The sequence below is a fragment of the Trachemys scripta genome, chromosome 2 (assembly GCF_013100865.1).
Source record: "Trachemys scripta elegans isolate TJP31775 chromosome 2, CAS_Tse_1.0, whole genome shotgun sequence".
NCBI classification, from domain to species: Eukaryota; Metazoa; Chordata; order Testudines; family Emydidae; genus Trachemys; species Trachemys scripta.
This window is the reverse complement of record NC_048299.1, coordinates 84,425,316-84,439,640: the sequence shown is the minus strand read 5'-3', so window position 1 is coordinate 84,439,640 and position 14,325 is coordinate 84,425,316. Positions and strand designations below refer to the sequence as shown.

Genomic DNA, 14,325 nt, shown 5'->3' with positions numbered 1-14,325 from the left:
AGAGGCTGACAATGTAATGTATGTTCTCACCCCTCCACCCTATTACTATTTAGAAAAAAAACACATGCTTGAATCATTGTCCCTCCCAACCCCACATGGGATGGCATTCTTTGCACATCCCTAGAAGTGGTTCTGCCCAATTGATAATTCCTTCTGTTTTGCAATTTCCCAGGGTTTGAGGATGACTGACAGGACAGAAAGAAGCAAAGAACAAAACACTGTATATATCCAGGTTCTTTCTGTTGAATATCCTTCACTGTCACACAACCTTGTCCCTGGTAAATATTTCTTCCACTACTCACTGCAAAGACACAGTCCACTCTAGCACCTTCAAGAGAACATTTCATGAGAGAGCTTCCTGGAAGTTAGCTCTAAATTACACTTTCATCTATCTGCTCACTAAATCGGATAGGAAAATGGGATTCTGGAAGGCAAGCCTACTTTTTTCCTTATTAGGCTTGTGTGTTGATATTCTGAAAATTTGCTGTGGACTTTTTCTGCAGATGAGATCAAAGAAACAGCTTGCTTGGAATGAAAATTTAATCAAAGATGATTACAAAGACACAAAGTAAAACAAACCCCAGACTTAGCTGGTTGAAATTGAGAAAATTACTTACGCAAACTTGCCATTAAAACACTGCAAAACATTTTTCCTAATTTGCAAAGACGTGTAAATCTAGTATCTTCAGTGTTGTCTATTCCTGTTGATCATTAAATTAGTCATTGTCGCTGACCTAATGCTGCTCTAAACTGTGCTGGGAAACAGACTGGCCCCTGGCCATCACTTGCATTCAAGTGGGAAATAAGGGCAGCATATAGCCATGACTGCCTTCCAAGTGTTAGTCTAGCACAGATGAGAATCCAGCCCATAATGTAATGTAATGCCCTTTTGTAGAGAACTGTTATCAATTCAACTTCACTGAGTGAGATAGCCAAAGACAGTCATCTCTGGTCGAGACTAGAACCCATGTATGAGGAGGTTTACAAACTATGGTGTCTAGACAATTCCCATAGGGATTATTTGAACACACCCGCTAAAGGGCATAGATTACTGCAGGTAGGGTTGGCATTAGCTTGCATGCCAAATATTTGATAACTGTTTCTCTCTTTTGGACAGCAATAGGATCTGCTGCTGATTTTAGCTAATATCACTGAATTGTTATCAAATAACACCCTCTTTGGGGATCTTTGTCTAGATCCTATAGAATAAAAATAAAAAGGACTTTCTCCTGTAGATATTTTGAACACAGACAACAACAAAAACCATACATTTGAAGAAGATACTTTAGAGTATTCTCCCCCATCGCAGTTTTTTCCTCTCAGCAGTAGTGGGCCGTGTATGTATGCAATACCTGCACTGCATGCCCTAGGACCAGCTGTTCCCTCAGGACAATTCTGTACAACTCCCGAACGCACCGCCATCCTCAGCACAGCATGACATCATACGCAGCGTACGTGAGCGGTCATGTCTTGCCTGCAAGTGTAGAATTGCATGCCTTACTGCAGGGGTGGGCAAATTTTTTGGCCTGAGGGCCACATCTGGGTATAGAAATTGTATGGTGGGCCATGAATGCTCACAAAATTGGGGTTGGGCTGCAGGGGGGAGTGAGGGCTCTGGCTGGGGGTGCAGGCTCCGGGGTGAGGCCAGAAATGCTGAGTTCATGGTGTGGGAGGGGGCTCCGGGCTGGGGCAGGAAGGGTGAGGTGCGGGTCTCTGGCTGGGGGAGTGGGCTCTGGGGTGGGGCCAGGGATGAGGGGTTTGGGGTACAGGAAGGTGCTCTGGGCTGGGACCGAGGGCTTCACAGGGCAATCAGAGCTGGGGCAAAGGGCTTGGGGCAAGAAGGGGGTCTCGGGGGTGCAGGCTCTGGGCAGCACTTAATTCAAGCGGCTCCCAGAAGCAGCGGCGTGTCCCCACCCCTCCGGCGGCTCTGCTGCGCACTGCCCCGTCAGCAGGCACCACTCCTGCAGCTCCCATTGGCCGCGTTTTCCAGCCAGTGAGAGCTGTGGGGGCGGCGCTTGTGGTGGGGACAGTGTGTGGAGCTCCTGGCTGCCCCTACATGTAGGAGCCAGAGGGGGGACATGTTGCTGCTTCCGGAAGCTGTGCGGAGTGGCCCCCAACCCTGCTCCCCAGCTGGAGCGCCAGAGCGGGGCAAGCCCCAGACCCCGCTCCCCAGCAGGAGCTCAAGGTCTGGATTTAAATGGCTGGCAGGCCGGATCCAGCCCACGGGCCATAGTTTGCCCACCCCTGCTTTACTGAGAATGTCATGGCATGCCACTGCCTCTCAGGCATTTCTAGGGAAATTATGACTCTTTGAATGGGGACATGTGAAATTTACAATCCTGCTGAATGAGTTTGTGGACTTGCAAGAAATCTAATGAAAAACACATTACATAAATTCCCTTTTAAGGTATGAAACTTCGGACACTGGCAGATAGATGGAAGGATACAATGGATCACATAATTGCCTAAGAATAGCATCATTAACTCATCATTGGAAAAGTACTACTTGGGCTTCAAATCTTATGCCATGGCCAAGTCTCCTTAGTTCTCTCTCACCATTGGCAAAAGTGGCCCAACTGCTATTGACTTCAACATCAGTCTACACCAGAGCTGAACTTGATCTTGTCTTTCACTTTCTGGGAGGCTTTTTGACTAAGGCTTTTAGAAAAGCTGTTCTAGTTATGATGGAATTGCACCATTAGATCACAGCTATGGAGGGAGGAGGAAGGATGGTCTGGTAGAAAAACACTAGACTGGGATTTAGAAGATCTGGGTTAAAATCCCTGCTCTGGCACAGGCTTTCTGTGTAATTTTGGGCAAGTCACTTAATCTCCATGTGTGTCTGTTCCCCATATCCTCTGTATCCCCTGTAAAATGGGGGTAATAGTATTTCTATTGGGACAAGTTAGACTCATGGAATCATAGAATATTAGGGTTGGCAGAGACCTCAGGCAGTCATCTAGTCCAACCCCCTGAGCTCAGTGGTTTGAGCATTGGCCTGCTAAACCCAGGGTTGTGAGTTCAATCCTTGAGGGGGCCACTTAGGAATCTGGGGCAAAAATCAGTACTTGGTCTTGCTAGTGAAGGCAGGGGGCTGGACTCAATGACCTTTCGGGGTCCCTTCCAGTTCTATGAGATAGATAGATAGATATATTTTAATTTATTTAAATCATCCAAGCCAGGGCTTTGTCAAGACGGGCCTTAAAAATCTCTAAGGATGGAGATTCCACCGTCCTCGGTAACCCATTCCAGTGCTTCACCACCCTCCTAGTGAAATAGTGTTTCCTAATATCCAAACTAGACCTCCCCCACTGCAACTTGAGACTATTGCTCCTTGTTCTGTCATCTGCCACCACTGAGAACAGCCTAGCTCCATCCTCTTTGGAACCCCCCTTCAGGTAATTGAAGGCTGCTATTAAATCCCCCCCTCTCTTCTCTTCTGCCGATGAAACAAGCCTAGTTCCCTCAGCCTCTCCTCATAAGTCATGTGCCCCAGCCCCCTGATCATTTTTGTTTTACTCCACTGGACTCTCTCCAATTTGTCCACATCCTTTCTGTAGTGGGGGGCCCAAAACTGGATGCAATACTCCATATGTACTCATACTCATTAGTGCCGAATAGAGCGGAATAATCACTTCCCTCAATCTGCTGGCAATGTCCCTACTAATGCAGCCCAATATGCCGTTAGCCTTCTTGGCAACAAGGGCACACTGCTGACTCATATCCAGCTTCTAATCCACTGTAATCCCCAGGTCCTTTTCTGCAGAACTGCCATTTAGCCAGTCGATCCCCAGCCTGTAGCGGCGCATGGGATTTTTACGTCCTAAATGCAGGACTCTGCACTTGTCCTTGTTGAACCTCATCAGATTTCTTGTGGTCCAATCCTCCAATTTGTCTAGGTCACTCTGGACCCTATCCCTACCCTCCAGCATATTTACCTCTCCCCCAGCTTAGTGTCATCCACGAACTTGCTGAGGGTGCAATCTATCCCATTGTCTATCATTAATAAAGATGTTGAACAAAACTAGACCCAGAACCGACCCCTTGGACACTCTGCTTGATACCGGCTGCCAACTAGACATCGAGCCATTGATCACTACCTGTTGAGCCCGACAATCTAGCCAATCCAGCTTTCTATCCACCTTGTAGTCCATTCATCCAATCCATACTTTTTTAACTTGTTGGCAAGAATACTGTGGGAGATTGTATCAAAAGCTTTGCTAAAGTCAAGATAGATCACGTCCACTGCTTTCCCCATATCCACAGAGCCAGTTATCTCATCATAGAAGGCAATCAGGTTGGTCTGTCATGACTTGCCCTTGGTGAATCCATGTTGACTGTTCCTGATCACCTTCCTATCCACTTCAAAATGGTTTCCTTGAGGACCTGCTCCATGATTTTTCTGGGGACTAAGGTGAGGGTGACCGGTCTGTAGTTTCCTGGGTTCTCCTTCCCTTTTTTTAAAGATGGGCACTATATTTGCCTTTTTCCAATCGTCCAGGACCTTCCCTGCTCGCCACGTGTTTTCAAAGATAATGGTCAATGGCTTTGCAATCACATCAGCCAATTCCCTCAGCACCCTCGGATGCATTAGATCTGGACCCATGGACTTGTGCAGTGTCTAGCTTTTCTAAATAGTCCTTAACCTGTTCTTTCACCACTGAGGGCTGCTCACTTCCTCCCCATACTGTGTTGCCTAGGACAGCAGTGTGGGAGGTAACCTTGCCTGTGAAGACTGAGGCAAAAAAAGCATTGAGTACTTCAGCTTTTTCCACATCATCTGTCACTAGGTTGCCTCCCCCATTCATTAAGGGTCCCACACTTTCCCTGACCTTTTTCTTGTTGCTAACATACGTGTAGAAACCCTTCTTGTTACCTGGTCCCATAACTTTTCTGCTCTTTATAAGGAAACTGAACCCATCTTCATCAAACCAGTGTGCTGAAAATTCAGGAAACACATGATTTTGCCCAAAATGTCACAAATTTCAGAAGACATTTGAAGACAACCAAAGACAACCAAAGTGTAGGGATTCTTTATGCCCTGAAGCCCACTATCCTAGACTTAAAATTGTGGGTCTGTAAACAGAAACACCTCAGCTGATCTCACTTGTTGGGGGAGTATCATAGTGTACACACACACACCCAAGGGGCAGAATTAAGGTTGAATGGGTAATCGTAAATCTGACTTTTGCTAACTTTCCAGTGCTTTACTTAGTAACTTACATAGCATTCTTTTAACATAGAGTTTTTAAAAATGTTATTTCCTAGGTGTTCAGTTAGTATTTCAGCATGCTACCTGAGGAATAGAAGTAAGAGAAAGGAAATGGCAGTTTAACAGTTTACTGCTCAGCTAAACTTGAATGGAATTACAGGGCATAAAGAAAAGTCACTTCTCTAGCCTGAGAATTTTCTCCCTCCTGAATTTCAAAGGTCAGATGCAAATAATGGAAATGTCAGAACTTCTCAAAAGAGTTTGCAAGAATCGTTTATAATGGAAAGTGTAAAATGAAAATCTAAATATAGGGGTGCTACCAGCTCACCCACGATGAACAAGACAATCTCCTAAAATGGGCCTGTCCAACAGAAGCTGACATCAGTCATGTTTTCGTTAGGTTTTATTCTGTGGTTCTATCAATTCAATGTTAATTTAACTGCTCTATAGCCTTGTGTCTTGCATTTAATTTAGAGCACGCTGTGCAGTTCTAAATAAGCTGTTCATCTCAGCATGTGCTGTTGTGCTCTTCTAGGCAAATCCTGCAGTCCTTACTCAGTCAACTCTCCCATTGATTCCAATGGGGCGCTTTGCCTAAGTGCAGACGCCAGATTTGGTCCTTAGTGTGTGGTCAGTCATTAGAGAATGGATGATCCTCTCCCACAGAGAAATCAACAGGAAGGGTTAGGAAAACCAACATCTGGACCTTGCTGAGTTTCCAAGTAATTTTCCTATCAGGTGGGAGATGTTTCCAAAAGCAGGGAATGTGGCTTGCCAGCCCCACAGCTCTTGGGAATCCACAGGGAATGAGTGCTCCAGTTTTATGGAGGAAGAGGCATCTCATCAGAAGCCTGCCCCCTCCATGGTTCCCTCTGCTTGAATAAACAGTGGGGATAATTGGGCCTAGCCAATCAGTGCCTTAGAAGATTCTCTCTTTATGTTTATTACACCACCAACATACTATTGAATCTTCAAAAAAACTTAGGGGCAAATTGTGTGGCCCTAATGTAGCAATGCCACAGAGTAAAGGGGAGTAAGATCTATTCACACACACCTTTGTGTGGCCACATTACTGCTCTCTACACTGCGGCTGAAGCATAGTGGATGAGATGGAGCTGCATGTCTTATACTCTTCTCCTTCACCTTGAGCAGGAGGTGGCAGAGACTGGGCAGTATCGTGGCTCCATACCAACAATTAACCGGCACCATTATAGGGCTGTACTAATTAGTTCTGCTGGAAAAGGAAGTCACCATTCCATCCCAGGGCTCCTCCGTGGGTTTGCAGCTACACAGCTCTTCTTATAATGGGCAATGAGCAAAGACTCTGTCTAATCATAAAAAATTGGGACCCTAAAAGAAGGAGAGAAATAGCCAAATGGGTACACAGAGTAAACAAGTTAGTGAGACTGGAAATACTGTATGAATTAAGGTGAAAATAATGTGAAAAATACAACTAAGGTTTCCAATTATTTAATTTCTTCAACACTGATTGCCATTACAAAGTGAACATTGACTGTCCTGTAATGCTAATTTGATCAGAGTGTCACCTATATATTTACAGTGTCTGCCGTAGCAAAGTGTTTGCACCACACCTCTGAAAACGGCTTTCTTTTTATGGGCACCCGCTGCTCTGAGTGTATCAGTAAGCTACAATAACAAAAATATGACAACCCCAGTTGGGGAGTATGAAAGGAAAAAACAAATTCCAAATGTACCATGACAAACAATGAGTAATGATATTAATTCCCTTGTAGTAGCGTCCCCAGAGAGCCAGGTGGCCTAGTGGTGAGTGCACCTGGTTTCCAGTCTCTCGCCTCTCAGCAGGAAGGGCCTTCAGTTCAGTTCCTAACTTTTATATGTGGCTTATCCTCATCTGAGGGTTTTCAACATCCTTACCCTCTCCCTGCTAGAGGGGTGGGGTGGAAACCTTCTGCAATAAGGACAGTTTGTAGGGAAGCCTGGGCCCTCCCACTCCACCGTGCTCCAACCCATGTCCCTATGAGAGACAGCAACATTGGGCACTCTGGACCACCCTGAGGAGCTGCCTCCCTGGGTCACTTCCTACCATCCTTCTCCCACAAAGTCTCCAAGTCCAATATAAAAAAACAAAAGAAAAGAAAAGACAACTAAACCATTAGCCCCAACCAGGCTGAGCAGGTAGCCCTCCAGGAGCCCCCAGGATAGGGTGACCAGATAGCAAGTGTGAAAAATTGGGACGGGGTGGGAGGTAATAGGAGCCCATATTAAAAAAAGCCTCAAATATCGGGACATCTGGTCACCCTACCTCAGGATAGGTCTGTCATCCTTGCCAGCCTTCACCCTTCTGAGATAAGTGGTTCCCTTTTAAGCTTCGTCTCCAACTGGAGCATGCTCTGTAGGCCTGGAGGGGCAATTCTGTCCTTTAACCCTTCTGGGCCCAGTGTAGGGTTTGTACATCCTCATCACACCACTACAGTTTCTAAAAATGGCATAACCACATGACTGTTTCTTATAGAAACACCTCTTGGTTCTTTGTAATCCCAGAGGAAAAGGGATAGGTTAAACCAGCAAAAGGACGAAAAAGTCTATATTGCTCAGAAGTACATATGCTAGCCTTAGCACCACGTACAAGCCTATTATTCTTAACAGGCATTCTCAGTAGACAGCAACGCAGCAGTTATGGTGTATGCTGTGAATGCATATTAACACCAGTACACATTTGCATATCATAGAACCATTATACAAAATGCACAGTAAAAATCCTTAGGAAAAGTTATTATGTACACACAGTGGATGCTTTTTAAACCTTGGAATCACAGCTATTTTGTTTCTTAACAATTTATTTGAAAATATTAAAGAGGTCAAATGATGGATAAAGCATCTGCAAAACTGAATCCTTCCCCACACCTTAATTCAGTTATTTTAATTTGAGTGGTAGCATAAAATACATCCAAAAATAGATTTTACATTTTAAGGGTTTCTTTTATTATTATTAAATAGTGTAACAGAGAGAAGAGGTGCAAAATATCATATACAATGTGTGTTTTGGAGACTAGATGATGTGACCGGAAATTTTACAGTTCTTCCACTAACACGCAGCTGTTACAATGTCAACCTTTTCTTAGATTTGATCTAGTATTTTTAGTGTGCATTGTGTAATAATCTCAGTATGCAAAATTTGTGAAAAGGTTAACAATACCTAGGACCTTTCACAATATAAATCTTAATATATAAATTACAATTGAGAATAAAGGGATGCTACACTCTGATCTATTATACAGATTGTAATAGTCAATATAGAATGAAATGAGTGTGTGAATAGTACATCATTTGCTGCGCTTCTGCAATAGCTACTTATGTTTTAAGACCTTCGCCACTTCAAATATATTTATTTTTAAAAATAGGCCTACTCAAAATTAAGAACTAATGGCCTGCAATTTCTCGCAGCAATAAAAAAGAAAAGTTTGCTTGTGTTTTTTTTGTTTTGTCTTGTTTTGGGTTTTTTTGTAATTGGAGGGAAAATAAAAGGGTTCCTGAAATTGACTGACACACACACATACACACACACAATTTTTCTGCCTTCTTCTTTAAAAAAAAAAAAGTCTGAAACAGATTTAAATGAAACTTTGTGAAAACAAAAATAATTGGATCAGGGCTGAGAACATTAATGCCAAGCTTGGGCCCAATGTGAATTAAAGCAGAGGAGTTATAAACCCTTCAAATACAGGATTTATAATGGAAATGCTGACACAGACCCGTAACAATAGCAGCCCTGCTAGAGATTACTTTAATACTAAAAGCATACTCAGTATCTCACTTTTTAGCTTACTTAGTCACTAAAAGCAACAAAATGTGATAATAGTAAAGACTAAATACTACATAAGACAGTCCGTTCTTATTTTAAGTCTTGATAACATTTTGCTTGTGTGTGTCATCTCTCTCCTAAAAATGAGGTAGAGTTTGTCACAAGCGCTATAGCAAGGCTTAGCTGAGAGGCTTTGTCAGCTTTATTTAATAGTTTCTTGTCTGTTGTTGATGAGAGAGACAAAAGGGTTAAAGGGAGAAAGAGCAGATAGCAGGAGAGACAGCTGACAGGAGGAGAGAAAGAAGAGAGAGAGAGAGAGAGAGAGAGAGAGAAAGAGAACATGAGAATGAATAAAAGTAGAAAAAGAGGCAGTTGGAAAAACAGGTAAGAGAATCAGGAAAGAAGAACAAAATTGTAATTAAAATTTTAAGACAGAAAAGACTTCTTAATTTTCAAAGGAAATATTTAGTAGGAGGCAAGACACACAGAAAGTAAGCAAAGGGGGAAAATCTTCTGATTATCCTGAAAGACTACAAAAGGATCACAGTCAAAACAGTTAGTGCATTTTATCAGAGGTGAGAAAAGTGAGTGTGTGTGTTTAGCAACACACTAATTTCTGATGTTGCGGGGAGCATGCATTGCATTGGAATATTATATTTTTGAAATATTCAGAATATAATTCTGATTTCAAATTTCTTTTTTTTTTTCAGGATTATTGCAAAAAGTCCCTGAAGAAAAAAACCGGAGGATTTCTCACACAGACCCCAGATGGACACACTCTTCCGTTATTTTGTGTTCTCGAGCAGCACACATTAATTTGAACCACACACATAGATTGCTCACAATAATATTAACAAGAACTACTTTTGTGACTTCTTACACTTGAGCTAAACCTGCTTAGGTGGGTCATAGTACATACATTTCTTTCTGATTTCAGCTGTCCCTTAATTGCTTTTTCATGGGTACCCGGGGCACAGAGGGGATTCTGATCAATATGAAACAGCCCTTTTTTTATAAGAAATACAATATTAACAACTATGGAGTAGCTGTACCTGAAGGTATAGATAAAACTGAATGTTGGCATAGCTATCTATATAGATTGCCCGTTAAATAAAAGCAGATCTAGTAGAAATGCACCTACTGTATGTAAAATGCTGGTACAGATTTTTTTCCCCCTATCAGTCTAACCTTCTGTGTTGATACATGAATGCTGGTACCCACTTACAGGGATGCCAGATGATCAGTGCAGAATGAAGGTCCCAGGAGAAAGGATCACATGATTTTCTCTGCCCTGTGACGTCACTAGCAGATGGCATGGGTACCAGCTCTGGCAGTTGGCATCAATGTCACTTTTTAGAGATCAATGAGATAGTGCAGAGATACACAGATCTAGACTCCAGGAGACGATGCGACATTCAGACTGAAAAGATTTGGAAGGCAAAAAATGAAAACTGAGTATTGAATGAAATAAAAAGCTAAGGTAATATAAATAAAGATATATTTCAGTTGGGGCTGTGTGTGCATGCAAGTGTTTAAAGATACAGTATCATTGTCTTGTATTTTATGTATGCTATTTACCACTTATAACTTCTCCTAGCATTCCATTCTTATGATGTAATTGCATACTTTCACTGGGATTATGCAATACTGCAAGTGTATAGGCAATACTAAGAGAGTTAGTCTTTTATTAGGAGGTTTTGTTTAGTTTTGTTTTATTAAAAAGTCTCTGCATTCGTTTGTGCTTGTCTCTGAGGACAGTGGATCCAAGTATTTGCTGCTTCAAGACTGAAAACAAAAACAATAATTCAAAAAGAAAATTATTTCTTCATTTCATTCTGGATTCTAAACACACGTGCACAATTGCAGTCAGAATCCACAGCCCATTCCTGTCAGATATTAGCTAGAGGGAGATGTCTGATTCTTGCAGAACATAAACACTGCTAACGCGTGGAGGGGTTTTTTGTTTTTGTTTTTGGTGGTTGGGTTTTTTAACTCTGATTGATTGAAAAAGAAAAGAAAACAAGTTAATTCCAACCACAAAATTGTACTATTAATTTAGAATCTTTCCTTTAAAAAATGAGAGAGAAAGATTTTATTTTCTAACTCTTTTTTATGTGAATACGTTTAGGATTAGATCATTCCTGTTTTTTTTTTCTAATAGGAAATAAATACTCTGTTTCATATATTTTCACATTGATCATTAGAAAACCTCACTTCATTTTAATTAAGTCACTGAATGATTCATTTGTCTTAGGGTTTTTCCCATTTAAATTCTTTCTAACCCATTCCAATTTATTGGACTTAAATGTATAAATTCATGAAAGAATGCATTTGGACAAACTTCAAAATAAAAGTTAATAGGTGATTAAAAAAAATATTTGTCAGTTAATAGAGATATAGCACTTTTCATTTTTAAGGCTGGTCTCTCCCTTCTCATTTTTTACCCAGGGGAATTTGGATTAATGACATTTCCGCATTGCTTTATCACGTTTTGCATTTGCTTAAATTCCACAGTGTTGGGGATTCTAAAAGCTTGTTTAAAAAAATACAAATGTGCAGGGAGTTGATTATGACTATTAAACATAGTTTTACTCTTTATTTACTTGTACGAAATTTGCTTAGATTAGTGATGATATAATGCATGTTTTGATGTTTTTATAATTTTGGCAGCTAAATTTTTTTAAAAACTAAATAGAAAAAACATTTGCAAGTTATAAACATATTTTATTAGAAAATTGTGTTGTGTATTGTATACATGTACGTGTGTATATACACAAGTGAATGGTATGTGACGCTGTTTGTGTAACTATACAAGCTTTACAAATGGAAACATTTAAACATTGTGCTGGCATTCTTTCAGGTAACTTAAGATTATAGAACCATGTTAACACTACCATTTGATGAGTCTGTTGTAATGCCAGAATCCCAGATGTGCAGAAAGTTTTCCAGAGAAAGTGAGGACCAAAAGCAAATTAAGAAGCCAGAAAGCTTTTCAAAGCAGATTGTACTCCGAGGAAAGAATATCAAAAGGGCCACTGGAGAAGACACAGAAAAAGAAGAGGAGGAAGAAGACAGAGAGGAGGAGGATGAGAATGGTTTGCCTAGAAGGAGGGGCCTTAGGAAAAAAAAGACAACCAAGATAAGAGTGGAAAGGGTCAAATTCAGGCGGCAAGAAGCCAATGCTAGAGAAAGGAACAGGATGCATGGCCTTAATGATGCTCTGGACAATTTAAGAAAAGTGGTCCCTTGTTATTCAAAAACACAAAAACTGTCTAAAATAGAAACTTTAAGACTAGCCAAAAACTATATTTGGGCTCTTTCTGAAATCCTGCGTATTGGCAAGAGACCTGACCTGCTCACGTTCGTCCAAAACTTGTGCAAAGGTCTATCCCAGCCAACTACAAACTTGGTGGCAGGATGCCTGCAGCTGAATGCCAGAAGTTTCTTGATGGGTCAGACGGGGGAAAGTGCCCATCACACAAGGTCACCATATTCCAGCTTCTATCCTCCCTATCACAGTCCTGAGCTCAGTACTCCCCCGGGGCATGGAACTCTTGACAATTCCAAGTCTATGAAACCCTACAATTACTGCAGTGCTTACGAATCTTTTTATGAAAGCACTTCCCCTGAGTGTGCCAGCCCACAGTTTGAAGGTCCCTTAAGTCCTCCCCCAATTAACTATAATGGGATATTTTCCCTGAAGCAAGAAGATGCCTTGGACTATGGCAAAAATTACAATTATGGCATGCATTACTGTGCAGTGCCACCCAGGGGTCCCCTTGGGCAGAGCTCCATGTTCAGGTTGCCTACCGAGAGCCACTTCCCTTACGACTTACATCTGCGCAGCCAGTCTCTCACCATGCAAGATGAATTAAATGCAGTTTTTCATAATTAATGAGGAAAATGAAAATAAACAGTGGTCATTCACCTCCCCGTCTAATTAAGACAAAGCAGATGCTTGTGCACTGCATAATGGGCACAACTCTATTTAACGTGTTTACTAGTTTCTAAAGTGTGTTTCAACTATTGTGGGAATTTTCTATGTACTAATAAATCCTTTTTCTTATACATATTTTTCCTTTTGTTTTTTTGTCTGTAAACACTGTGAGATTGTTTCTTACCAGAGGCTTATTCTTTTTTTCCCACCCTATTCGCTTGATTTATTGAACAGTGTGTCTAAACAATATAATTGACATAAACGCATACACACTGTCTAAAGTCAATGTCTGTTTCAATTGTACAGTAACTATACAAATGCATGTTATTAAAATCAGATGAGTAAAAATGATGTATTTATAATTATTAGAAATTATATATTATGTATTTGAGAAGAACTGGATTTTAAAAAATTATTCAGAATTTTAAAAGAACTGTCCCTAAACTGAGATGGTCTTGCAAGATGCAGGGGAGTTAGTGCAGCAATATTTAAAGCTATGCAAAAAAAATATTTTCTTTGATTTGGGGGGGGTTGTTTTGTTCTTGGGTAAGAAAAATATAGGTGATCACCTCTGAGAATTATTCTGCATAAAATTTGGAGTGTTTGCTGATAGGGGCTACATAACATTTTAGAAGAGGTTGTCAAAATTTTGCATCAGTTACTTTAACATAATAATACAATGGTATCAGCACTTTTTTGTATTATTCTGACTTCAGATGTAAGGGTTTGTTATAACAATGTATTACTGTGGTTTTTTCACTACATATTTTAAATGCAATTAAACATAGATGTTTCCAGTCATAAAGTACATCTATTAGCTGTGATACTGTATTTTGCCTGATACTTATTATTGCACAGTACACAGGTGCCTTTGTTTTTTCTTGCACAGCATTATTTTCTGGACAGTCTTACTGATTACATTTGGGTTTTGAAACGATGGACAATTATCAGGGTTTACTATATACCACATTCAAACACATACTTTACCAGCATGTAGGCACACCTTAGATATCCTTAAACAGAAGCAACTATGTTCATTAAAGATAGTAAACTGTAGTATTTCCAGACAACTTTCTAGCCTAGTACAATGCAGGGACAGATCTTAAAACATACAAAGGATGTTGAGTGAACAAATAGTACTGAGGTGTCTTTTAGCAACTCTGGCATCTGGAATTAATGTTGGGAATAGGGGGCGGGGAAGGGTCTATAGATTGACAGATTCCCTGACCACTGCTTGCTGTTAAACTCAGGGTTTGTTTAATGAGAAAGTTGCATTGGTTTAACTAAACGTGCAATTTTACATTGATTTAGTTAAACTGGTGCAAAAGGCTGTGTGGATACTCTTAGCTCTGTTTAAACCAGGTTTATTTCACTTTAGCTAAGTCAATTAAG

The 14,325-nt window shown here is 40.9% G+C and overlaps 1 protein-coding gene across 1 annotated transcript; it reads left to right on the top strand.

Annotated features, from left to right (window-relative positions):
* Positions 1-10,308: 10,308 nt before the first annotated feature.
* On the top strand, positions 10,309-13,736 carry NEUROD6 (neuronal differentiation 6). Its single transcript, XM_034761127.1, has 2 exons — positions 10,309-10,476; positions 11,857-13,736. The coding sequence occupies exon 2, from the start codon at positions 11,878-11,880 to the stop codon at positions 12,889-12,891; it is 1,014 nt and encodes a 337-aa protein (XP_034617018.1). The 5' UTR covers positions 10,309-10,476; positions 11,857-11,877; the 3' UTR covers positions 12,892-13,736.
* Positions 13,737-14,325: the final 589 nt, after the last annotated feature.

Bases quoted from the DNA above. Each gene is read 5' to 3' on its own strand.
- NEUROD6 (XM_034761127.1), top strand. From the start codon at position 11,878: ATGTTAACACTACCATTTGATGAGTCTGTTGTAATGCCAGAATCCCAG.